General features: G+C 46.3%; 1 protein-coding gene and 1 long non-coding RNA gene across 7 annotated transcripts; one reads left to right on the plus strand and one right to left on the minus strand.

The window, feature by feature from the left end:
• Nucleotides 1-506: 506 nt before the first annotated feature.
• LOC125987919 (histone deacetylase 4) lies at nucleotides 507-27,117 on the minus strand. Of its 6 annotated transcripts, XM_049752521.2 has the most exons (28): nucleotides 26,872-27,117; nucleotides 23,722-23,904; nucleotides 17,601-17,868; nucleotides 14,393-14,712; nucleotides 13,346-13,499; nucleotides 12,120-12,261; nucleotides 11,444-11,562; nucleotides 10,661-10,810; nucleotides 10,438-10,547; nucleotides 9,451-9,585; nucleotides 9,180-9,363; nucleotides 8,113-8,345; nucleotides 6,802-7,026; nucleotides 6,489-6,684; nucleotides 6,267-6,400; nucleotides 6,092-6,194; nucleotides 5,962-6,008; nucleotides 5,767-5,874; nucleotides 5,380-5,435; nucleotides 5,113-5,200; nucleotides 4,925-5,044; nucleotides 4,718-4,815; nucleotides 4,528-4,646; nucleotides 4,240-4,373; nucleotides 3,917-4,001; nucleotides 3,643-3,787; nucleotides 3,214-3,257; nucleotides 507-2,669 (listed from the first exon to the last, which is right to left on the minus strand). In XM_049752521.2, the coding sequence occupies exons 3-27, from the start codon at nucleotides 17,713-17,715 to the stop codon at nucleotides 3,218-3,220; spliced, it is 3,360 nt and encodes a 1,119-aa protein (XP_049608478.1). In that variant the 5' UTR covers nucleotides 17,716-17,868; nucleotides 23,722-23,904; nucleotides 26,872-27,117; the 3' UTR covers nucleotides 507-2,669; nucleotides 3,214-3,217. The 6 variants fall into 6 exon arrangements, with proteins under 6 accessions (XP_049608478.1, XP_049608480.1, XP_049608481.1 ...); XM_049752523.2 differs by lacking the exon at nucleotides 507-2,669 and having other exon boundaries at nucleotides 3,010-3,257; nucleotides 17,601-17,669; nucleotides 26,872-27,116; XM_049752524.2 differs by lacking the exon at nucleotides 507-2,669 and having other exon boundaries at nucleotides 3,010-3,257; nucleotides 10,682-10,810; nucleotides 17,601-17,669; nucleotides 26,872-27,115.
• Nucleotides 17,865-20,416, plus strand: LOC137839833 (uncharacterized). The gene is made up of 2 exons (XR_011086167.1): nucleotides 17,865-18,459; nucleotides 18,538-20,416. It is a non-coding gene; the product is annotated as an uncharacterized lncRNA (long non-coding RNA).
• Nucleotides 27,118-27,236: the final 119 nt, after the last annotated feature.

Here is a 27,236-nt window from a genome sequence, read left to right on the forward strand (position 1 = left end):
GTACAACAGCTGGTACCAGTAAGAAAGAACTCAATTGAGCATCGGCAATCTGGACCAGATGCGGTTATCGGATTTCTTTTTTGCAGGTGGTCACCTGATGGTTAGTTCTTGCGTGTTGACATTCTTGTGATACAGAGTCTCATAATTTGATTTACCACTCAAGAGTGGTCAGCTGAGCTTTTATGTGTCACATCATCTCAGTCATGTGCCAGGCAGTAAATTGGCTGTTATTTGTACCCGGACGATAGTTGAGGGAAGGATTCCTTTAGAGTGACAAACCTAAAAGCGGACATTCAAATAAACGGCGGCAACAACAGAAAACACACTATTGATCTAAAGATGGACTGAGTAAACATGGACTTTGCAAGATTTTCCACGTTTGCGGCAGAGGTCACATTCCCACCACCACGCGCGGAAGAAAGACAATCACATCTATCCCAGTTCATCAATCTCAAATGACCTTTAGCTCGCTGTTGCCAACTTTCACCGAAGAACAAAGACGCACATCGTTTTCAGAAATATATTTTATAGATGTCCGAGATGAAACGTCCAAAGCGTAGGTCCCCAAGAAATAACATTTTTCATCGTTAGAGACATAAACGAACAAAAAATAACTTCTTTCCCATTTACATGTAAACCGAGAATTGCTCTTGAGCCACAGTGGTTATTTATTTGTAGGACTGGCCGAGGTGGGTGTGACAATCAAATGTCCTCCTCCAAACCCTTCCCCCCCTCCCCCCCCCCTCCCCCGATTAAAAGCGCAGCATTACTCCAGCGTCGACAGTGCCTGTTTAATCATCTGTGAAAGAGGAACATTCTTTGGGAGAGTCTTTCATGAATGTAGCAAAGGTTTGGCAGAGCAAACACAGTCCATCGAGATCCATTTTAAGTGCTGAACTCACCAGTCGGAAACAAGAGGAACCATACCGGAGTCATTGGGACAAAGTCTTTTCAAATGTTTGCACACCAGCTAGGAAGAAAACTCTTGGAACGCCACCAAAAGTCTTTTTCGTCTTCCTCTATTGTGCAAATATATTTTTTGTTACATAGACAAGCAGGCATGCTGACTGACAAACCATGCAAAGAGTTAAAGTTGGTGCAAGCTGATGGGCAAATAAGACTTAAAGCCGTATTCAACGTGTCTACGAAAACAACAGTCATGTGAGTCACGTTATTAAAAAAAAAAAAAAAAAAAAAAGAACAAATGGAATGTTTTTGTCGGACCATAAAGTAAAAACTCACATTTTACAAGTTTGAAAAGTGACGTACAATTTTAAATCATGGTCGTAGTCAGGCCTTTAGTAGACAAGTGAAGGGTGGGGCAAAAAAATCGGAACAATACGCTGATGACTTCATGGCACCAGATAAACCTAGTTCAACTACGTACGCAAGGTGTAGTGTATGTCGCACCGCTGTCAAAAAAAAAAAATTCTTCCTCTCGAGCCACAAGTAGTGAGCACAATTGTCTTGCAATATCTTGATTATCGCACTTTGATGCCAACCCAAAATAACAAATACGAGGCATGGGAAGTCGGGCTCCTTTCAACATCCGCATTGCCTGCCTTTTCTAAAAACCCAAAACAGCTCGCTACATAAAATGGCCGCCGGACCTGCTTGTGGCGAGATCACAGGCATGTCACCAAGGTAAGGTGAGGTGAGTGCACGAGAAAAAGACCACCACATAGGCAACAAAGTGATCGACTCTACAAGTCCAAAGCAGTGCAGTCGATGAGTAGCTAAATACGCTGCTTCTTTTCTGTTTCTTGTTTTTCTACTTCCACGGAGAAACACCACACCGTGTTCCGTTCACAATATCATAGCTGTCATTAGAGTACATTTAGAAATGTGTCCATATACAAATCTTCTATAAACAGTACAGTATAAATACACAATCGATGGAAAAAAAAAAAAAAAAACGCAGTCGCCCAAAGAGCAGTACAAAGAAAGTTGCTCCTTATTTTTGATAAATACAAAAAGAAGAAATTCGGTGACAGGACTTTTGTGACTGGTAGCCCTATAACTATCCAGAAAATGGATTAAAAAGAAAAATGTTTAAAAAAAAAAAAAACACTAATATAAAGTGGTGAAAAATTATGAAAAAAAAAAATCAAAATCGATATGAAGAGGCCATGGCGCCCCACAAAATATACTCAATTTTATATACACGACTGGAGTTTCACGAGTAACTAGGTAGTTGCCAGCAACTCACGAGAGCAACCATCAAATGTAGTGACCTAGGAAGTCTTTTCCTAACGTATTGTCAAAAGTTTGTTAGATGCAGAGTCATGCTTTGGCTTTCATCGTTTAAACATTCCAAACAGGGAAAGAAAAAAAAAATGTCCGGCCTCTCCTCTCATGCTTTTTCTGCAAAGTCATCTTTTAAAGGGAAGCTACATAAAAGTCAAAGCATCAAATGATGTGCGTTTCCACCAAAGCTGGCAACTACCTTTCCAGAGCAAAAAAAAAAAAAAAAAATCTGAATATAAAATCTTCATGAGGCGCATGGCCACGTTCCAAGTAAACATGCTGAAAGATTGTTTGCTGTATTGTCCAAATTGTCATCCCTCCCTGGCGCTGATCTCCGTCCGAGAAGGAAATCTTAAGGCAAACTTTTCCTGAACAATCGTGAAATCAAGCAGACCCTCACCAAGGCACTCCTCATAGAACCTCTGATGAAAATGAGTGTTTGTAAGAGCGAAAGTCCACAGTGAATGCATGTTTGTCAATTCTTTCCCCGTCGCAGAGCTAGTTGAGAAAAAAGAAAATGGCCAGCCGGCACCGGCAGACGGGGATGGATGTTTTCTGTCCCCGCCCGGTGTTTACAGTGTTGGCATCGGACGGAAGCCGTTTGGTTTCCTCAAAGAATCTCACTTAGCCAAACTCCCCCCCACACACACACTTAAAAATCAGCAAATGCTGCCTTGGTCACTCGCCACTGTAGGCTGTCGTCAGGGGGTGGGGGGGGGGCAAAGACAGACAGAAAAACATCTCCAGACGAGCACCACGAAGTAACTCTTATGTTTTTATTTCCCCCCCCCCATCTCAGTCCTCTGTCGCCTGATTGGCTCCCTGCTCCGAGGCTGAGCCCACCCCTTGTCCCTCCGCCAATCAATTGGTGTCAGGGGGGGACTAAATGAAGGGATCAGTCGAGACTCCTTGCCGACGGCTCAAAGAGGTCAATGCTAACAGCGTGACACTGCTACGTATCCCCACCTGGTTACAATGGCTCCTCCTCTTCCATTGGTTCCTCCTCTGGTCTGATGCGGAAAGATAAGAAAATGCAATCAAAATGAAGGTCCTGACAATTAATGGGCCTGTCGAGTTAATCGGAAGACTTTAGCTATTTTTAAATAGACAGAAGTTTGCCGAACACAATACAACATAAGACAGGTAATGAAATTCAAACAAATATTAAAAAAAAAATTGCCTTCTGTGTTGTAAAGTTAAATACTAATGAAGAAAATATTGTAAAAAAAAATGTTGCCGTCGTAAGCGTTAAGGGACCGAAAAAGTATCTCATTTGAGTTTTTTTTATTCCCAATTAATCAGCCGATTAAATGTTATCACGCCAAATATGGTCATTGACCTAAAAACAATCCAATTCAATCAGGCCCATATAAGAAAAATGTTTGTTACGCTCACCTGTGATCCACAACGTTGGTGTTGGCCACTGACAGAGAGGCCATGGCACTGACGGCCTCGGCCTCCTCCGAGTCACCGCGTTTGGTTTCGAGAAGCGAGAGCCCCAGCTGCGGCAAATGGTGACACACCGAGCGCCAATATTTACCTGAGAGGAGGGACGACAACCAGGAGGCGGAGTCACAATGACAATGTAGACGCATGACAAGAACTAGACCGATGATTGGCTGACTGGTGGAGCAGCCATGTCTTAGGAGTTCGCCCTTGCGCAACTTACAGTGTGTCTCGAGGACCTTCTCCAGAGAGCGCACGACATTGGCGTTGGGCCTGTTCTCCAGCACAGCCTTGGGTAGTGGGTCCAGCTGCTCACACACACGCACACCACAAGAAAAACATGAATGAGACGTGGCATTTCCAAACTTTCCACAAGGGGGCGCACCATCTCCTTCAGTCTCCTGCCTAAAGATGTCAGTTTTACATTTACAATGGCTGTGACTGTATGGGCCCAACTTTATGTTGATGAGCTTTAACACGGTGGTCATGGAGTGAAGTGAAAAAAAAAAAAAAAAGTCTCAAGGATGGGTGGGCGGGCTTTCTCACCTCCTGTCCCAGCAAGGCAGCGACGCAGGCCTCTGAGGCGTCACAGATGGCCGTTAGATCATGACCCCCTTCCAGAGCCAGGACCAACCTGCCTCCGGCAAGGCTCATCAGCTGGCGGGTCAGAAAGCTAAAACCTTCGAGGCAGTTCAATACACACACAGTGAGGAAGGCTTGTTTGAAAGGAGAATGTGGTAAGATGAATTTCAAATTTGGACTTGAATCATTCATTTTGTTTAGGGGAAATACTTTCGCAGCTTGTAGTTACTCACTGGTAGCTCTTGTACCTACATTTGGATGACAGCATGTAGCCTCCAAGAGGTGGAGGGTGTCCTTCCACTGCGTCAAAGCCGGAGGACACGAGCACGATATCCGGAGCAAACTCATTGGCGATGGGCATCACCACCGACCTAGGAGAATGAGACAACGTTCCGGACTTGGGATCATTTTCAAACATCACCGGTGGGTCTTTCAGGGGTACCTGAAGGCAGCCAGGTACTCGACATCGCCGATGGGTGGGTCGAGCCCCCCGGTGAAAGCCACGTTGACGTTGAACCCGACTCCTGGGCCACTTCCCACCTGCAGATGACACGACAACTTATCATGTTCGACTTTGGCCAAAACGCCAGACAAATGGCTGTTTGGGGAAAAAAAATAAAAATAAAATCATCGGAGCAAATTTTCTCACCTCCTCAGGTGCGCCACTACCGGGGAAGAAATTGCCATCATCGTAGCGATGAATAGATAGGTACAGAACATTGGGGTCATCGTAGAAGGCCTGCTGGGTGCCGTTGCCGTGGTGAACATCCTGAAACGAAAGCTTGTCAGCTCGTGTCTTTCTCCAAGTTTTGGTCAAACGGGCGCCGCCGCCCTTACCCAGTCGACGATGAGAATCCTGTTGATGTTGAGTCTCTGCTGCAGCAGTTTGGCAGCGATGGCCACAGAGTTAAAGTAGCAGAAGCCCCTGGAATGCCAAAAAGACAAACTACCGACTCAGATGACTTTTTTGAACCCGTACACTACCACTGACGGCTATAGACGTCCAAGAGCCATTTGAACTGATTAAAGACAAGAACATTCCAATGTACTGTGAAGTGGGTCATTTCTGTGTCGTATTGAGTGTGATGACAGCTGCGGCCTTACATGGGAGTGCTTTCCTCGGCGTGGTGTCCCGGAGGTCGCACCACAGCGAAACCGTTCTGGGGAAACGGACAAGGGGAACAAAGAGCCATTAAAAACAGCAAGACGCTTTCAAAAGGCCTCAAAGACTGGCCAAGTTCAAGGAAAAGAAAGAATAATATGTGGAAAAAGAAATAAAAGAATACAATAATAAAATAAAATATTTATAATAAAATAATCCTATTTGCTCATGAAACTTATACGTTCACGATACCTTCAGTAAGGGGCTAATTTCAAGGAAGATAATACATCAATAAAATAAAGAATAATATATAGAAAATAATTAAAAAATATATAAAAATAGTACAATAAATAAAATAGTCATATTTGCCGGTGAAACTTTGACGATACCTTCAGCTCCCCGGTGGCCACTTTGAAGACGAGCTCCACAACAGAGCCGACGGCGAGGCGAGCTGCGCTGGAGGAGTGGACTTCATTCCAGATGGTGTCACTGTCCACCTGAAACGCACGCGCACGGTTACCCAGCACGAACCGGCTTTACTCTATTCCATTTCATCCGTGTTTGAAAAGTATTACGCCACTTACGCCCACCCCGCCACACGGTAGCCGCACAAACATGGGCGTGACTGAACCTGGTGAGTGGGAAAAGCTCAGTCAGGTCAAGTCAATGGAGAGAAGAGCAACTCTGCGTGCGTGCGTGCGTGCGCGGACTTACAATCGAGTTTCTGCCTGAGAGGGTTGGTTCCGTACAGCAGGACGTGGGCTTCAGAGTGAACCGTCTGCAGTTCTTCCAGAGTGGCCTTCCTCCCACGGATGCACTACGCAGACACCAATCAAATGCTGAGTACCTTTGCGACTTGACGATGAAGACGTGCGGGGCGGAAACCAACCTCGCACTGAGCCCTGAGTCCGGTTTCTTGCAAGCGGGACCAAATGCTCTGGATCCGCCCCGCGTGCTCCGGGTGACTGTTAGTGTTGCCGCACATGCACTGGTGCTTCTGCATTAGAGAATCGTACACCAGACCTGGCGGGGGAGAAAAAAAAAAGAAAAAAAACCCACACACGTCGGGTCAGAAAAATAAATAGCGCAAGTCAAAAGAGGCGGGGCTCACCTGTGGTAAAACGAGGCTTGATGGGCGGATCGGACTGCGGGACACTAATGGAGAACGGGGAGGCTGAAGCTGGGGACGACTGAGCCCTCGATAGAGGACGGTGGCCTGGGAGGGAGATGGACAGTCCGGCAGCTTCCATGGAAGCCTGATAGTTTCTCAGCTGGTGAATTCGCTGCTGCTCCAACAACAAGGCCTGCTGCTCACACACACACACATGCAAATCGATCGCAGTTATCATGGCTGGAGTGAAAAGTCTTTCAACTCCCTCCAAAGATCTGGAATCTCCCAGACATGTTCCTTCTTTCATCCTTACCTGTCTGAAGAGAAGCTCCTGCTCCGCCTGCCTCTCCCGGTGCTGGTGCTGGTGCTGCTGCAAGGCTTCCTCCTGGAGCTCCAGCGGGTCGGGAGGCTCCTGCTTGATGGTGATCCCCAGCGGTAGCGCGCCGACATCTTGGTGCTCTCTCAGCTCCTCCTCCGTTTCCTCCGGGTGGCTCTGGTGCTGGCGGCCCACGGGCGACTCGCCGGGCTTGGCTATCAACTGTGGGGATGCAGAGGCGGGAGTGAGGAAACAGGAAACGGCTTCCGACGGTTGCAGACGAGATAAGCGCTTGCCTTTAGCTCTGCTGGCTTAATGCCAACATATAATGGGAAACACCAGAGACAGCAAATTTCGAATGTGCGCGCGTGTCACAAGGGGACGGACAACTTTGACAGCATAGGATTCGGACAGCTCCGAGTCGACCCACCAGACCGCTCGAGCCCACCGCCTGTCAAACCGGTTTCCGGTGTGTCCGACTGCCAGGACTAGTCATGCGGAAAGCGGCCAACAGGGAGCACATAAGCACTGGGGGGGGCAAAGCAGAGCAAAGCAAAGCAAAGCAGAGCAGAGCAGAGCAGAGCAGAGCAGAGCAGAGCCGAGCCGACAGAGGAGAGAAAATCCCTTGATTCATCCGGCCACTTTCAATAGGTGCAGCTATCACAGCGACATCTGCTCGCTTCCACCTTGGCCGTCCGTCCGAGGCACAAGCTTTTGCCGTTACCGTGGCAACCCACAATCACCTCACTGCCCGTGGAAACTTGGCCATGGTCAAGTGGACCTGGACCACACACTCACACTCACACTCATACACACAACACGTGCTCTGTGCCCACGCCCAAATCTGCTTCCACCTACTCCTCGAAAAAAAGAAAAAGGGAGAATTTGGACAAGAAATGTGTAAAACAGGAGCATGCCAAACGCATACACACACACACACACACACACACTTACACACACACACAGCTAGCTACAATACACACAAAAACATGGCTGCTCCACACCTCATTCTTACTTCTTTGGGGTATTTTGTGTTGAAACTTTAGCGCCTGGATAAATAAAAGGCCAACCCATCACCATGATTTATTGCCTATTTAACCGGGTAAAAATGGTTCATTTGTGAGACAAACGCTCATTGATAAAGACACGTCCACATTAAATCAAAGAGTCTTAAATAGGTCGCAATACCAAACGACTGTGTTTGCATCATTTCCCCAAACTCTTTCGAAAAGAGCCACGAGTGAAGCACTAAATAAAAGGATGAGCTGGCAAAATCCTTCCAAATGAATTTGCACGCTATCGACTTACTTTGTTGAACTGAAGCTGCTGCTGCTGCTGCTGCTGCTGCTGCTGCTTGTGCTTCTCCAGGAACTGTTGGTGCTGCTGCTGGACCACCAGCTGCTGTAGCGCTAGCGCCTGGGCATGGGCTTGAGCGGCGCTCCCTTGAGGCAGCGGCGCCGACTGGGTGCGACCCAGAGGTCGATGCTGGCGCTGCAGCTTGGCCATGGAGGCGGCCGGCGACATGGACAAGCCACTCACACCTGAAGCGAAGAAGGGCGCATTCGTGAAGGGGCCGTAAAATAGCGCAACACTACACACAGTCTTCCTAAAATAAAAAAAAAAAAACAATCAACGACCATCTGGACTGCCAGACGGCAACTCTTGTATAGTGATGACACAACGAGAGAAATGAACAGCTTAGTTCATTTTTCAGAGGTCCGTGAGCAAGGAACCACACGGCGCTGGCAAACGTACTTTGGAATTTATTTGTTTTCCATTTCATTTGTTTTCATAAACACATTTGCTAATTACTTTGTGGGATTGAACTGAGAAGTAGGAAAATGGACTCGATGCGTGCTAACGATATGCTCGTTCAGGGCTTTTCAACTGGTTTTGTCCAAGGGAGCAGGATCAGAACCAAGAAGCAACTTGGGGACCACTACTTTGGCGGAATCTTTGTTAATTTTGCGCCGAAGGAGGATAGACCTATACAAGGCTATTTATTTGTATTCGTGTGTCTATTTTGGGAATGTCAGCTAGATTTGACATCATTTGGATGGCTAAATCATTTACAAAATTAGTAAAACAAGTCTCAATAATAAATCCATTTGACTTTTCAAAATGTTACAATTATTTTCCATTTCCAATTTCGCGGGCCACCTGCAATACCGCAAAGGACCACTAGAAGGCCGCGGACCACCGGTTGACAACCCCAGTGCTAGTCAATGGGTGCGCTAATACATCCATGTCTGTTCTCTCAAAGCACACAGACAAAAAAAAAAAAAAAGAGGTCAGATTTATGAATGGATCTCTATGAGCATAAAGAGGAAGATGACACAATTATTTTCAATCTCAATCAAGTGACTTTTGCTTACCTGTCACCAGGGGGCTCTGTGCAAGAGTCTGGTCCATCAGTACCATGTGTTGAAGCAGCGGACTGTGCCCGCCTGTCCCTGCTGCCGCTTCAGCCAAGTAGGGTGTCAAGTGGCCACCTGAGAGGAACGGCGGGCTGAGGGAGAGCGCTGGCTGCAAACTGCCATCTTGTTGAGCAGACGTCACCTGAGGGAAAGACAAAAAAAAAAAAAAAAAAAGAAAAGAAGAGTGTTTGCTTTGTTCATATCCAGCCCGCGACAGCAAAGTTCTTACATTGGATGCGGCGGTGGCGGTAGCAGTGGCGGGCAAGCCCAGGGTGATGTTTGGTAAGGATGGCGAAGTGTAGAGTGATAGTTGGCTAATGGAGCCTCGCTCGGCACCACTGCACACCCTCTGGCTCATGGGCGCCTGGAAGCACATTCAACAAACAGACAGACCTCTGATAAGCTGCAGAATCAATGCAAAGATCTGAATGGCTTGAAAAATGGAGTAAACCTACAAAGCATAGTAAGAATGCTAACTGTTTCAATTGTTGTCATTCAACAGCGATGGATGGACAGACAGACAGACATTGGGATTTGGCTTGGAAGATGGGGACAGACGGACGGGGGTGCGCTGGCACTCGCGCCATCCTTTACCAAAATGATCATTGAGGAGGTCACGGAATCAACTCACTATTCATCTGTTCAAAATAACCATGCTAGGTTTTGTTTCTCGCTTCATATAGGGTTTAACTTTTTGTTTTTCCTGCTTTTCAAGGTCACACAAGCAATCTGATTTTATGAGAAGAATATAGAACAGGGAGCTCAAATATAGAACAAAATCTAACCTGGATGAATATCTACATATATATCATTAAAAAAAAAAGGTAGACAAGACTAAAACTAAAAGAAACAAATAGCAGCAAAAAAAGCGACATCATCATCATCATCATCATTTCGGAAAAGGTTTTGATTGAAATGGCAAAGTCTGGATAGGAAGACGGCGTGCTGATGGCCAAGTGACTGCAAGAGCGCAGCGATGTTCACAAGCCTCCTCCGCACTCCACTAGTGCTCCTAATGGCTGCCACAAATAGAACCTTGCAGGCGCCTCAGCCGCCGTCCTCCTCTGCTCACTTGTCACTGGGAGAGCAGTCGGTGGGTCAGCTCTTTGCCTTCTCACGCACACGCTTTAAAAGCCAAAATAATGCCAAACTAATCTGGCAAAAGATGGGCTAGGATGAAGCTTCCGTGTTGACGAGCCGAGTGAGCGGAAATCACCTCTTTGCTGTTGGAGACTGACACAGTGATGCCGTTTTCATTGGGGATGTTGTTGGAACTGTTGTTCGGGGAGCTGGGGCCCGAGCCCGGGGCGCTGCTACATGCAGAATCTGCATCGAGCGTGTGCATAGAGGAGGAGGAACAAAAAAAAATCAAAAACATCTGAATGTATCCGGTCCACCAAGAAACATGCACTGAGTTGAAATTCGAAAGTCATTAAAACCTGTAAAATCTTGCTTGCTACCTGCCATGTCGAGAGAGCGCTTTTTTGCAGAGGTGATGGGGCTGTCTCGACGACGGAGGAGCGGACTGCTCCTCCGCTCGCTGACCTTCTGCTTCAGCCTGGAGCGCAGCTTCAAGTTGGGTTCGGAGGCTGCAAGGAGAACATTTTGCAAAACCTTTTATTCAGATTAATGCATGACATAGGGCATATATTAATATTACTATACAATATTTATATTGATATAGATCAATATTACCACAATGAATGATTTAATTTCAACAATAATTCAGAGGGTTCGACACATGCTATGGTCATATTTAAAATAGAATGGGCATCAACTACGCACGCACATCTGCAGAGCACAAAATGGGATCAAATCCACAGACATCTGGAAGAGCCAGCCAGCCAGCCAGCCAGCCAGCCAGCCAGCCTGTCTACATGGCCAATTCAAATCCACATTGTCACTGCTTCAAATGACGTACGAGCCTGCCAATATTCTTAAGTGGTCTGTCTTCTGACTCAGGCAGCCACGTTTTGGTCAAATTTCATTTGAAATATGATTTCATTTAAAAAAAAAGGATTTACATTTATATTATTACGATCTATTTTGGACAAAACACAAAGCGACAACAATGGATGACGACTGTTGCATCACTATGTGCTATTACGATCTGCAACATGTCCTTGTCAGATTAACGTGTTGATATTTGAATTGTGCTTTGGCAGATGGTACTTCTTTCATCTCTAGAAAGAAACATGAGAGAGTGCGCATGTGTGTGTCACCTGTTTTCCGAAGTGGAAAGTCATCCCGTGGATTGTAGACGCCCAGCACAGGATGATTATAGGTGGACATAACAGTCTGCGGAGGTGAGCTCTGGTCAAGAGAGCTGTGCTGAGTTTTTCTATGGCAGGACAAAAAAAAAACAAATGTAACTCATGAGCTATCATAAGCACTTAAGAACGTTAAGTGTCGTGGTAAATCTGTGCGGGTAAGAATCGTGTCATGCGCCAAAGAAGAGACACCTGCAAAGTGCTTTGGACATTCTACAACAAGGACGAACAGCAAAGCGAAGAGCATCAATCATCAAGTTGTAACAAGCAGCTCGAAAGTGAATGAATCTGTTCATATCTTTTTTTTTTTTTTCATCAATCGCTCAGCACAGACTGAAGCAGTAACTGAGGTAATACGGTTGCATAAGTGTGCACACCCTTTGTAAGCGGGAACGTGGCTGTGTTCAGAATTACCCAATCAAATTGAAACTCGGGTCAAAAGGATCGCTACTATTAAAATGATGATGACTAATCCCAAATTTAATTCAGTTTTACTACGGAAAGTTAGGTTTGGCGCAAAAAACAAAACAAAAAACAATTCCTATAGCATTCATGCTAAAACATCTTTGAAATTTTACACTCTCAAAAAACCCCGAGATTTAAACCGGGGTGTGTAGACTTTTCATACCTGTACCAATAGGGAGCATCGTTGTGGGGCCCACCCTGGTTGAGGCTCCCACCCTGGTTGAGGCTCCGCTGAGCCAGGGCCTTTTTTTTGTTGAGGACAAATTCCTGGAGACGCATCTTGACCTCCGTACTTGCCACGGCACCTGTGAGGTGACAAGAAATAAGTCATACATGGGGTAAAAAAAAAAAAAAAAAAGTCACATTACAACAAGAAACTTGACTATGAAAATTGCATGCTGGAAGGCAGACACAGATCGCTGCCGTTTTAACCCAACACACATAAACGCAGCCGCCTGACGGTGCTCAAGGACTGGTGTCCGCTTCCAGCAGCCAGCATTGGCCAAGGCCACCAGCAGCTTTGACAGCTCCTGGAGCACGCTCAGGAAGTCAAATGGAAACACGCGCGGAAATGGAAACACTTGTACTTCTCTGTACAGTTTTTGTTTCATTCCCTCCAATAAACTGTCTTTCATATGCTACTGTGTATGGACACAATGTTGAAATCAATTCATTTATTAAGATGCGAAAAGACAATTTAGAAAGGGATACAGAGGGGCTGATCAGCAATTTCATCTTCAATTAAACTAATATCTAGTTTGCGGGAGGAACAAAGTGGCTTTTCCCCGCAGAAGGTTCCAAGTCGAGACTAACCCAGAAGCATTCACTCTGAGGCAAAGGTGTCACAATTAAGCAATCCACAAATGAACAGACTCATTTAGTCAATCAATCCTTTGTCAAACTCATTTTTGTCACGGGCCACATTGTACTCATAGTTTCCTTGGAAGGGCCATAATGACTGTCAATGCCTTATAAGCTAATACAGTATAGGCTACACAACAAACGGATAAAATCTTTAAAACTAGTACTAGTTTTAAGACTAGTAAAAACTTGAAATATTTTATAAAGATGAACATTTCTAGCTATTTTTCTTTCTTTTTTTTTAAAAAAGTAAAGACAACTTATAATTTTAGCATTGACACATGAAGTCGATTCACAATTTGTCTTCGCGGGCCACATGAAATGATTCGGCGGGCCGTATCTGGCCCCCGGCCGGGCCTCGAGTTTGACACACCTACGGTTTCGAGCCGTTACATTTAAAATTGTTCAAATCCCTCAAATAGCTGAGTTTCAAAAGCGATGGTGAGCACAACATCACACTCGAATCAGAAAAAAAAAGATTTTGTAATAAACATCCATAAATACAAAACTGTGGTGAGAGCAACGTACTCTCCTGCCCCCTTTCCTTGTTCTTCAGCAGCTGCAACTTCTGCTCACGCTGCTGCTGCTTCTCCAGCTCTTGCTCCAGACGATGATTTTCCATTTTCCTCTGGTGCTCCAGCAGCTCCTGTTGGTGCTTGATTGCCAACAGCTCCTGTTGTTGCTGTAGGAATGTGGAGAGCGAGGGGGGGGGGACAGCAATATCCAAATTAGCCCAAAACTTGTGTCTGTGAATGGGGCTGATTGAAGATGGACGGGCCTCCCTGGCAGGGCCGTGCGTCACTGGCTGCCACCCGAATGATCTCTAGCAGAAGCGGAAGGAGCTCCCGTAAACATTGCCCATCCCTCAAGAAGTAAAGTGGAAGAAAAGAAATGGAAAATAGAGAAAAGATTCCTCGGGAGGATTAAAAGAGAAAGGGAGGTTGGGAAGGAGGAAAGGCAGACAGAAGGGAGGCAAAATGGGGGGGGGGCGAAAAATGGGAACAGGAAATGAGGCAAACTGAAGGGAATGACAAAAGAGGAAGGAATACAAGAGAGAGAGAGAGAGAGACCAAGGAAAATATTCACAGCAAGACAATAAGGAAATGGAAGAAAGGAAATAAAACAGGAAGGAGGAAGGAAAGAGAGTGCGGGCAAAGAGAGAACGACTCAAGCGAGCTCATAAAAATCCTCCACAGTGCAATCTAATCTCCCGCCTCACAATCGTTTGATTCATCATTCTTTGGTAGCACATTACAAGTGTAATGTTTGTACTGTTACTAAACGAGCTGGGGAAATATTTCGCAGACGACTGGGCCCACAGTGTGGGTGGACTGATCTCCATTCACTTTCCAGCCCAGTGGGCCCCATGTCCGCCATGTGGCGTTCTCATACGGACGGAGCCTGGCCTGGCCTGGCCTGGCCTGGCCTGGCCTGGCCTGGCCTGGCCTGGCCTGGCCTTTCATTTTTCGCTTCTTAACAGAAAAGATACTTTACGGGCCACCAACAGATCCCCTGCCCTTTTACTCTCTTCGAGTTAAAGAGGCAATTTGAGGGCGGTAAACAACGATGATTTACCTTTATGTGTTCCTGGAGCTGAGCCTCGTGTTGGCGGGAAAGCTGCTCGTGCTGCCGTTGGAACTCGGCGATGAGGATCTGCCTCTGGATTTGCTGCTTCTGTTTCAGGCTAAGCAGCTCCTGTTGCAGCTGTTGCTCACGGACAGGGGCGGAGGCCACGCCCCCGCCGGCCTGTTGGCGGGGTGGCGACAGAGGGGACACCTGCTGATGATGATGATGCTGCTGCTGCTGCTGCTGGTGCTGCTGCTGCTGGTCCACACGCAGGTCCATGGGGATGGCGGCAGGCGGGAGGCGCAGCGGCAGTGCTGAATTGATGTCCACTGGTGAGACAGAGAAGAAGAGAAATGAGGCCCAACAAACTGATTGGAGTAAGAATTTTGAAAAAGATGAATGGTAATTAACGTCTGTATTTTTTAAAAGTGAAAACAATTTGCAGTTGTAGGATTGACATTGGCATGTGGAGAAATTGACAATAAAGCTGACTTTGGCACAATTTGTCATCGTGGGCCAAACATAATGACGCTGTGGGCCAAATTTGAGTTCGACACGGCTATAAAGGATGGTGGGAAAAAAAGCCGCTACACTATTCAATCAATGAATCCGTTTCTTTTATTGAATGATTCTTGAAAGTATTTCCTGATTTTTTGTTCCTTTTGGATCTGGCACTGAAAGTGGAAACGCTGAGTGACAGAAGAGCAACAGGTGAGAAACCAAAGGGAAGGAATGGCCTTTATCAGTCTGCACATCACACGGCTCCAACGAGACTCCTTCACGCTTGCCTCACACGCAAAGTAAAAAGCGCCAGATGTAATCCAAGCTGATGGCTACGTAGCACAGAATCAGTGGAGATGACAAAAATAGTTTGGGAAAATAAAAAGCAGGCAGAAATATTTGCTTGTGAAAGTGGCTTGGACCAATATAATTGAAAAAGTGAGATTTCATTTCTGTCAACCTCTTTCATTTCTTTTTCATTTTCTTTCATTCCCTCATCTGAAGCAAATCAGCGCGCCAATTAGCCTCCGTCCACTCTTGACTAATGCAAAGCCATAAGTAACACTCCCACTCTCGCTGTGCACAAAATGTTCTTGCCAGTCTCTGGCTGGCCAGCCGGCCAAAAACACAAAAACAACTCGCACGGACGCAAATGTCAAGACGCTCGTAAGGCGTGCTTGACAAATGGCCACGTCGGACGGAAACGCGGAGATGCTATTACCCTTGAGTGTTTTCCCTTTTTTCCGCCTTGCCTGCGAGAGGGAACTCCCTTTCCCGCGCCCTTATTGCGTCCGTCGCACGGCTGCCAATGTTCACTTTTGTGTTTATCATCTTGCCGTCTTTAACCTGCTGGGCCTCTCTCTCGCTCTCTCGTGCTCGCTCTCTCTCTCTCTCTCTCGTTCACGAAACAGGACCTCAAACACACACACACACACACACACCCACAGCTCGTCTCTCAGTGTGGCTTCCTATTGCCATTGATTGTAAACACAAGGTTCATTTAACGAGGGCAATCAACTATAGGTGGGCTTGCCACTTGCTTGCAGTCATCATCATGCTGTTAGCAATATTGTCTATATTGAATTTGGATGAATTGCACAAACCAAAAGGAGACTATATTGCAAAGAAAACCAAATATGCAGCCAGATTTGAATTGAATTGAAATGTGTCAGACATTTTTTTTCCTTTAACCAATCGGAAAGGTGGCACGTTGAATTTAGCAGCAAGGGAGTCTAAAACGGGAAGAGAGCAGGTTTTTAATATCACAATTATAGAAACCGAAAGGATTCATCGGCAAACATACGTAAGACAAATTGTAAACAACGACGACCAAAGTTCTTTTTCTCTTTTCTCATTGGTCGTTGGAATGTAAACAAGGGAGATTTGCCCAACAGACTAGTAAGTGATACTTGAATTAAGTGTCGCAAATAAAATGTACAAATATCTGTTAAGCAACAATACCAGAATATCCCAGTCGCGACAATTTTCTAGCATTTGTTTTTCTCTCCAAAATACAACGTATACAACACGATTTAATGTCTTTAACGTGTAACGAGAATTATTTTGCTTTTAAATGGAACAAATTGCTCTCGAAATTTAAATACAAACAAAATAACATTAATGTTAATGAACGATTGACATTAACACCATTAATGAGCAACACTCGCCCTCTGGCTAACTTTTATCTTTCAACCACCCCGATGCAAGTTGGAGTCTTGGACTCGGGAAAAAGTCCAGTCTGGTCTTGACTTCCAACCAAGCGCGAAAATCTGATTGTTATCGTGACACCAAGCCGACGCAATCTACCAAAAGGCGAGTTCCAACTTGCCGCCGGCTCCATACCACACAAATGTATTCAAAACAATGGCCGGCCGCGAGGTTCCATTATGAGTTGCTGCAAATAAAATAAATAAATAAATAAATAAATCACACGACTTTGCATGGCTATCCCTGCTTTGTCATTCAAAACAGCGATTGGGTCATGGTAAACCCTCAATTTGCATCAACAAGGGAACATTGACATTGGACTAAGACGGACAGAAGCGGCTCGACGACACTGAGCCAAGCTCAGCTTTTGAATCCAAGACAGCAGAATTTTTAAAGAGGTGATTCCGGTGAGTGTCAATATTTAATCGGCTTAAACGTTAGCGGGTAAGAAGAACCCCCTGACAGCGTGCGAGGGAGGGAGGGAGGGAGGGAGGGAGGCAGGGAGTATGAAACGTTTGGGAGAAGCTGGAGATGGGTTCCGAAGCAACAAGCGGATCGACCCTCGCCTCGCGCCTCTCGCCTCTCGCCTCGCGCCTCGCACTGCTTGATGCTCAGCTGCAGAAAGCTAAAAAAGTAGCAATGGGAGTATACTCAGTGGGTCTTTTTTTTTTTTTTCCCCCCCCCGAGAGGAAATCAAAGTCTTTGGCGATGTTTTGTGAATGGCCTCTAAGATGAGTGTTTGCTTTGCTATTTTTGGACAGCTTTGATGAGCAAAAATCCAAGAGCTTTATTTAAAAATATTTTTTTTTTCTTTGCTCTTGCAATGCATACTACATCCATTCAAAAAAAAAAACGGTGCAAATTCCCATTTGAGATCTTTTTTTTTTTTCAAAATAATTTCAAGAAATTGTGTGTATAAGTGAAATGCAGGCAAAATGAATGCAAAGCTGCTGCACAGGATGTGGTGTGTATACACACACACAAAAACAAGCACGCGTGGGTGTCCAACCTGTTGGGATGTGGTTGAGCGCCGACGTCTTGAGAACCTCCAGTGGCTGCTCCTTCCCCAGGATCCCTTCTGCGGGAGAGAGAGAGCACTCCGCTTCAAATATGGTCCGCAACATCGGGATGCGCTTTGAGCCACAACCCCGCTAATCAGGCGCTTCGGTCCGAGCCAGCGAGCGGGATTCAAGCGATCTGCTCGGCGGCAAGCTTAGATATCCTGCTGCTGTTGCTGCTGCTGCTGCTGCTGCTGCGACGACTGCACCAGCATCTGCCTGTGACATGAAGAATTTCCTAAGGTGCCCAAAAACACACTCGAACGTGAAGGGGTGGCGAAGGGAAGAGCAGCCTGCATTGCCGTGAGTTCACTGTGCAAATGGGTGGGTGGGTTGGTGTGTGTGTGTGTGTGTGTGTGTGTGTAGGGGGTGTTGGGGCTCGACTGATACTGCCTGTGCTCAGCATAGCAAACGTGGCTGGCAGCAGCAAAGAGGGATGGGGCGACCGGGGGGGGGGGGGGGGGGGGCATCGGAGGTAAAAATAGCTCACCCTTTTGTGTATAACAGCACATGCGGAGCACGCACACACATGCAAACAACGACACACTGCTGTTGCTGCACTCCTGTGTGTGTGCGTGCGTGCGTGCGTAGGCTGTAATTATAGTGGCAACATGAAAAGGCTTTTGTAGCTGCCGAGCCCTGGGAAGAAATGGCTATAAAAAGCAGAGTGACAGAGAGCGATGGAGGCGGCGTAGGGGAAGACAAGAGAAGAGGGAAAGGAGGCGAGAAGAGGAAAAGAGGCAAAACACCAAAGGGGGGCAAAAAAGGGAGGAGACTTAAATAGTACACACAACGTCTGGGTGTGCAGAAGTAAGCATAGTATGTATTATTTATTTTTGGCTTTTCTAATTTATTCATAATTTATTATTTAATACTTTTTTTTTCCAGCTTCAACCACCTGATCCACTTGGAGACATGTGAAGCAAAAACATGCAATTATTCTTCACATGGGAGATGAACCCCACGAAAAATCCCAAAAGAGAGGAAAACAGGCGAGCGTCTCGCTATTTCTGGAACTCTCTCTAGACCGAGCTGGCACATCGGCTTAATTAGCTGCAAAGCTGGAGGAGGCATCCTGCACTGATTTGTCTTGCGCTGCCTCGCTCAGACGCAGAAGATGCCCGCCCGTCCGTCCGTCGCCACCTGACCTGAGCTGAGCTGAGCTGAGCTGAGCTGAGACGATAGGACGTTTGCCGGTCGGTCATCCATCCCGCCGTTTTTGGAGAAATGGGTGGCATTCGCGGCCGAGGGTCGGGACCAAACGGGTCTCCCTTTGAGGAGACTTCCCGATGAACGTATTCAAATCACTCAACGGCACAATTTGCAATCCAAACGACGACACGCTACGACACCTGTGGCTCGTCATTTGAAACCACTTTTGCACAAATGAACCGCAGCGGATTTACATCTCGGACGTTAATGACGGAAAATGAGGGCGGCCCGGGACGAGGCTTAGGTGTCTTGTCTGCGGTAAAATTGACAAAACGTGACTTTGAATCCCAATATGACACGTGAGATGCCAAAGCGGAGCGCAGGTGTTTGCCAAACCAGGACCAGGGCCCGATCGTCTCCAAGCAAATCTTGTTACGCTGCACTCCCGTTTCTCCTCATCCTCCACTCGCATCCCCAACAAAGAGACGGCGAGCTATAAATAGCCTGGGCTCGCCTCAGGCGCGCGCGCGCGCGGTCGGTCGAGTCGAGCGAATGCGGCTCACGCTCGTCAAGGGGCGAGCGTGTGATGGACGGCGCCGTAAATGAAGGTTGCGGGAGACGCCGGGTCACTTTGTCTGCCGCATTGCCCAATGTCGCTCGGTTCCAGCACGGGAACGGGCCACGGCGTCATTGAATTCAATGTGAAGTCATGAAAGACTCGGTCGGCTCCTTGAGGATCCTTTCCCTCTGGGTGGCAAATGGACTTCCCCCGTGGCATTGGATGACGTCAGATGGCAACAACCCAGGACAAAAAAATAATGTCATGCTTTTTTTAAGAGACTAACACTAGCTAACGTGGTGTTTTATTTGTGTCTTGAATTAAACAGACACAGCAGACATATTTGGATGAAACTGGGACTGTATTTCCTGCCCGCTAAATTTTCTACAGAAGCGTGGAACTGCCAATGTGGAGTCAACATTTTTGAGTGGCAAACACATTAGACTGTATTTCAAGGTTATTTGTAAGTTTCTTCAAACGTATATGCTCAAACATATTGACTTGGCATGAAAAAAAATAAATTAAAAAATGCTGAACGGAAATCGCACACTGCAGTCATAATAATACATCTAAAAAAATCACAACTAAACAACAATAACGTACTTTTCGAACAATAACGTAGGCCAAATGCTAAATTGCATTTTTGTAATTACGGGGGGGGGGGGAAAGCTAACTTTTTAGCATTTAACCTCCAAGTACGTTCAAACATACTTGCCGGTGATACATTCAAACGTACATGCAAATATGTTCAAACGTATTTAAATACGTAAAAAAGACCAATATGTTTCAAAGTATTTGCAAATATGTTCAAACATATTTGCCAGTCAAATATGTTTACCACACTTTGGTCATTTATTCAGCAAAACAAATAAAAGATAGTCAATATTCAGCAACTTTTGCTGATCTCTTTGACATCAAGAAGTTAATGTCAAACGCTTTTGCTCTTCACTCCACTTCCTGTGATGGCCGCTGCATGTTTTCCATCTCAGCGATGGTGAACACAGGATCAAATGATTAAATCCATTTCTGTCAACAATCTCTCAGCCTTTCGCTAACCCGCTGTATTTGCTTTGTTGTTCGCGACGCTGTGCTTGTTTTAAATCTCCTAATTGATGTTTAATTTGACAGCCTCGCTTTAGATGAATTTTTCAATATTAGCCAAAGGAGCAATATTTGGGTTATTTCTTTTCCCATCATTCCTAGGAGAGGAATGACTACAGGCTGTGAAAGCCAAAAAGCATTCAGGGCCTGCCTGCATGGCTGCCTGCCTGCATGGCTGCCTGCCTGCATGGCTGCCTGCCTGCATGGCTGCCTGCCTGCATGGCTGCCTGCCTGCATGGCTGCCTGCCTGCATGGCTGCCTGCATGGCTGCCTGCATGGCTGCCTGCATGGCTGCCTGCCTGCCTGCATGGCTGGCTGCCTGCATGGCTGGCTGCCTGCCTGAATGGCTGCCTGCATGGCTGCGTGGCTGCCTGCCTGGAGTGTCAAGCTTAATTGCAGTAGGCAGCTCATTGGCAGCACACAGTGTCTCTCCTTTCTCCCGGACTAAAGGGACACGGACAAAAGATATACACGGCTCCTTTCATTAGCTCAAGCTTGCAAGCCGTCCCAACAATCAATTAAAAACATGGCTAACATCGCCTCTGTAAGGTTCACGTCCAGTGCGGGTGATGCGCTCCAGTGAGGGTCAAAGCATGCATGGGCATAAAGTCAACAGTGCCGGTGCCCCCCCGACCGCCAGGAAGGAACTTCACAACCGTCTGCACGCCGCCACCGAGCGACATTTTGCAGCAATCTGCCGTTATTTCGTAAGAGGCAGAATTAAAAATAAACGTGTCAGCACAAGCAGACAGCGGCAGGATCGTGAAAAGACGGTTTGAAATGACCATTTACGCTTGCATCACAATGGCCGCGGCACAAAAGAGAGACGCGCTTGTTGTATCATGTGCACTTGTTGTGATTTTTTTTTTTTTTTAGCTGCTCTGCACATGGCAAGACAAAACCAAACAAAGCAAATTGCTCAATTGTCACGAGTGGAATCGACACAGGAGGCCAAAAATAATGACTGTTTGCTCGCTCAGCGTGCACGCACGTGCCACCACATATCTTGTTTGTGTGAGTCTAAAAATAGACACGGGGGGGGGGGGGGGGATAAGCCGTCTTTATTGCAGCAAGAGCTTTTAACCCCTTCGCCCCAGGATTTAAGCAGTGCGACGAGCTGTTGCGTGCATTTGGAGAAAAGGATGAAAAGCTGTCGATAAAACAAAAACCGAGTTGAAATAGAATTTGAACAAAGCTGGGCAAGAATGGAAGAAATTAGGGCTGAGGCTATGGATTATTGTGATCTTACCTCATCCCGATCAGTGACGCCGGTGTTTGTTTTGGTTTTCGTCAACAGCAAGGGACACCGACACACCTGGGCATTGTCGCTCGCGCGTTGTCTAAGGTAACGTTTACGCCAGCAGCGGGCCGGCCGGCAGCAGCGGGCCGGCCGGCAGCGGCGGGCCGCCGGCAGCAGCGGCGGGCCGGCAGCGGCGGGCCGGCAGCAGCGGGCCGCCAGCAGCGGGCCAACGCTAGCAAAACTCCCCATGGACGGCAGAGATGAAAAAACGTGCCAAAACAAAAGCAGCGCCACTGACAGTTAAACATGCACGATAGCGTTGAGCCATAATCGAGGCTGTTTGATTGTTCCCCAAAAAACAGTTAGTCACAATTAATTTCATTTCCTTTTTTTTGTGTTCTTATAGCTTCTTTTTTTTAATAGAATGCCATATACTATTATTTTATTCTAGTTCTAGTCTTTATTTTTTCTTCTTTTTTTAAATGTCTTTCAATTTATTCTAGTTCGTAAAATGACGGCTGAACTGTTGCCAAATGTCAAATTTCATTGTCAAAATGTCATCATTTGGACAAAATAGCAATCATCTACCAACCATTTAACCTTGCATGAATAAAACTGCAAACTTGTTTTCCGATGATTCTACATGATTTTATTTCCCTCTAATTGAGTTATCTGTCATACAATGAAATGTTTATGCTGTCAGATCCATCATTTGCCGTTAGAGTTAACACGCTGGAGTGTAAAATAAATACCAGCAACATATGTTTGGGCATACTGAGTAATCAGTCACATCATGTAACTGACAGCAACATAACAACAAGTGATGTGCAGGCCTTATCAGTGTGACCTGCTTTTGTTGTGGGACAAAAGTACTTTCCTTCCCCCCCCCCCCCCCGAAGAGAGATTTGCGTTAAATGATATTTAATCTAAAAATCCCATGGCAGTTGTAATAAAGAAAATGTGCGGGATCAACAATATGCGCATTGCTAAGCTCATTTAGTGTACATATTATAAAAATGGCCCAGCAGCAGGCTTCTTGCACGCACACGTGCTTGCTAACCCAGCGCTAACGTTGCGCATGCACGCACAGGCCTTTTAAGGGGGGCGGGAGGGGGGGGGGGGGTGTTCTGAATTGAGCTCCTAAACAATAGTAGCTCTGTATCAAAATGCATGCGACACGTACGAGGGAGCTACATTGTTTATGTATTGATGTCGCTTCATTCCAACAATATCAAAATAAAATATCAAACAAACCTGTGGCAGTCAAACATAATGAAGGGAAGACACACTCACTCGCCTTAACAATCAAATCAATTTGAAATTTTCTCCATGACATTGGAACCTCTAAAAATAAATGTTACGATTAAAAATGTGACCCCATTTGTCAGGAAAAATGTGCCTTTCAATGTAGAAAAAAAGCCACGTGACAATGTCAGCTAAGTCTTCAATATTTTAACAAAACCATTTACAAATGCATCTTTCAATCCACACCCAAAAAGCACTGTAGTGAGAAAACAGACTACTCCTTTAAGGACAAGATGCATTGAAGCAGCGAGACACTCTTTCCCTCTGACCATCATTCATATTGAATGGAGCCAATTAGCACGCCTAAAAGCAGATTCAAGTGTTCTACTGAGTTGAATCTTTCTGCACTTTACGTATCTACGTTCAGAAGGGAAAAGGTTCACATCCATCAGCTCGGCAGATGTGGCTGACAGCGGCGGGCGGGCGGGCGGGCGGGCGAGATGATCGCTTATTACAAGGGGGCTCGGTGCTTACAATTTGACGACAAGCTTCCCCGCTAACGGATTGCAGTTAGCGCAGCACGCAGTCCCGCCCGGGTATAACCTTGATCCAGTTTTCATCGACTTTCTCTTCCATTTCTCCTCATTAGGTGAGCGAGATGTGATCACAGCTGACTTTTGGCGAGAGGCGGGGTACAAACTCGACCGACCGACCGACCCGAACCAACACGACACACATTTTCACTATGACTTTGACACGGTGTCACGCGGCTTACCTTGATGATTGTGCGATGTCATCACTAAAGTTGAGAGGTGGCAAGTGACCAAATCGGCAGGTTATTTTCGGGCCTAGTCGAAAGACAATTCAACCGTGGCGCCAGAATGTTTCCAGACTAGAAACTTGCCATTAGCCTTTTGGATTTGGCAACTTCAACCAAGAGTGTCAGACTGGTGCCAACCTATCAGGGAGAAAGAAAAAGAACTTCAGATCAAATTGAAAATGGACAAATATACATACGTCTATCCAAGATGGTGGGATTACAATTTCAATTTGTGTCACAAAAAGCAAAAATCAGCATATAGCTGACGCCCCACCTCTAAAAGGATTTTGTAATTGCTTCTGGATGCCACAAGATGGCGGCAACACAGAAAATGAACAGGATCAAAACGCATCAACACCATATACTGAGCATGCACCCAAATCATTAACCTGAACTGTATTCAATAGTTACATTAAAATGAAATAAATGAATTCAATAATAATAAATAGTAAAACTGAATTCAAACTAAACACCATAAGAAGCTCTTTAGTAGTATTAGCTTAGCATATTAGCCTAAAAACATGCTAGCGAAAATGGATGTGACATCACATCTGGCCAAAAATGTTTTTCCCTTTTGAAAAAACAGAATTAATGAAGTACCAAAATAACACCAAGATTCCAACAGATGGCGCCAAAGTAATGCATGTTTTCCCTCAGCCAAAAAAAAAAAAAAAAAACAGCAAATAGTTGAGTTTTCAGTGAAATGAATGATGAACACAAGCTGAAGAGTCAATATGCGGGGGTTCACTGGAGTGTGTTTTATACTATAGTATTTATTTAGAGACAAATTCCTTCTGCATTTTAACATGCGCGGCCAACAAAGAAAATTCAGATTTTGGTCCTTAATTAACTCATAATCGCTATAAGCAAGTAAAAAAAAAAAAAAAAAAAAGATGACCAGTTTGTTCTGTATGACAATAGAGCTGAAAAATGATTTTTCTCTTCTTTAATTTAAAAGTGTAGCCTGAATTCCTGGCGCCCCAAGCAAAAAGTGTCAGATGTAATCAAGACAAGAGGCTGAAATGCCAAATCAACTTCACCACATATTTATTTAAAAAAAAAATGGGGCGGGGGGGGGGGGTTAAAACTGCCTGAGGGCAAGGTAGATGGGGGATGCAAGTGTGTTCAAGCCTTTGTGTATATTGGCTAGGGGTCTCTGGTGTCCTCTGAAGCAGGATGGATGTGTGTGCATGTGTGTGTGTGTGCGTGTTTTGACAGTGGGGAGGGGCAGGGTTCACGACAAGAAGGCCAGACAGTGGGGCAAATTTCCCCCCCCCCATAAAAAAAAAAAAAAAGTCGGTCATCATGTTGCTTTGTGATGGAAGAAGAAGGAGGGGGTGAGTGTCACAGGCAATAGTTGCCTCGCCTGGGGGGTGGGGTGGGGGGGTGGCTTGGTGCAACACCATTCTCTCAGGGCATCTGTCTCGAGGGGGGGTGTTGGCGTGTTCATGTGCAATAGCGTGTGTGCGCTTGGCCATTGTCCCCAGAAAGACCTCGCTTGATGCAGGGTGACAGATCTGGGGAGCCCTCAAGAAAGATCATGAAAGGCCAAAAATGAGTTGAAAGGAGGCTTAAACGCACCGACTGCATCAGTAAGCTCTGAAATAGCGCAAACTTTCATACTAGTTGCAATAAATGTCTCCCAAATTGGAATGAAATGAGATGATGAGATGTGGTGATTGAAAAGCGCCCACGCTAACTCTATCGAGCTAAAATGAGCATCTACACACTGGACCGTGAACCACAAGGGGGCGCTAGTATAACCGATTTGGCTACACGATGGCCTGTGGTTGCGCAATACGATTTATTTGGTTGTTAGTAACATAACTGTAGGATAAAATGACTAAAATAATTTCCATTTGGATACATTCTGCAAGAACTTTGTTTGGCATTTTGGTTCCTTTTGCTGATGCGAGTGGGACTTTACAATTATTTTGCATTGCTCAGCAGACGGCAGCAACCACAGCTCTGTATCAAAGGATCTTCGAAACTGACTAGATGTGTTTGTTTTTAAACTTACAATAAATAGCATCATTCTAACAATGTGTTTTAATAGTAGAGGTCAGTGGTTGTATTTGTAGTTTGTTACGGTCGGAATTTCTTTGAAAGTTATTGATAGGCTAGCTAGGAAGCTGCATGTAGTGATAGTGGCAAAATCGTAATCACTTCCACTATTATACGACGCATTTTTTCCTACACCACCCAAAATATTTTTGATAGCACTCATCTTCATTAGGCAAACCAGACCCTCAGAGACCCTCGTATGTACATCTTGCACTGGGCACATTTCGTCAAAACGCCCCCACCACACACACTCACCATTCCTCCTCGGTACAATTTCGAGTCTTCAATCACTTTCTGTGGCGGAAGACACACGGACGGACGACTGTGCTCAAATTTGAACCCTGAACCTCGCAGCTGTGATGCAAACGCACCAACCGCTGGAAGGAATCACAGCAAAAAGAAAGCTACTTTTAAATGACGGGACGCTGAGAGCGTACAAGACTGTGATGGAGGAGAGTTGTAAAAAGAGTCATGATGAGCCAGCCGCTTTGGTGTAAGAGCTTCAACGCCCCCATTCACAAAAAAAAAAAAAAAAAAAGATTGACGCATGCAGCGAGAGAATTACCACCGCCCATCCCGAAACCATTCACGCGCGCGCGCGCACGCACACAGTCGCACAGGCCTTGGGCTTTATCTTCTCGTCGACACAACAAAATAACACAGCAATAACGCAAAAGTGGCGCAGTCGAGCTAAAGCCTGAGGTGCACTAAAAATAGCCTCGCTCGCAACAATCGGCATAATAAACATCCCACCCCCACCCTCACCCTCACCCTCCTAGTTGCCTGGACACTTCCCGCCCTCAACTGTGCAAAGCAACCGCCAAGGAACGCCGCCGCCGCCGCCGCTTTCAACACCAAACCTTCCTTCCTTCCTTCCCCCCGAGAAATTAAACAAGCAGGCAACGCGGGGGAAAAAGTTAAGCGAGTCGTTGCGGAGATGAAGCCCCGTCCGTCTGTCCGTCCGTCAGTCCGCGCATCGCATCCCTGCGGGGGGATCAAAGTGGCGACACGTTCACCATGTACAGCCCCCCAAAAACTCACCGGAAGCTCCACTCGATGGGCCCGGAGGCGACCAGCCGTCCCGACGTTCGTCCCGCGCGGCGGGGTTTAGTCCTCTCCCATGCGACACCGCCGGGCTTTTTTTCTCCGCTTGGCGAGAGGAGGAGGCGGCGGCGGCGGCGGCAGCGGAGGAGGAGGGGGCACGAAAAATTCATCTCCTGACAGATTCCGCCATACTGGATTTTTGTGTTCAGGCCCAGCGTCACATGGAGGAGCGCCCCTGCACGCAGCAAGGGGCGGGGTCAGGCTGGCCCGTGCGCGTTTGTGTGCGTGCGCGTGCGTGAGCGTGGGTGCCGTGTTTGCGCGTGCTGTTTGTTTGCGTGCTTGCGTGCGTGCTGTTTTCATTC

The sequence above is a fragment of the Syngnathus scovelli genome, chromosome 2, assembly GCF_024217435.2.
Source record: "Syngnathus scovelli strain Florida chromosome 2, RoL_Ssco_1.2, whole genome shotgun sequence".
NCBI lineage: Eukaryota > Metazoa > Chordata > Actinopteri > Syngnathiformes > Syngnathidae > Syngnathus > Syngnathus scovelli.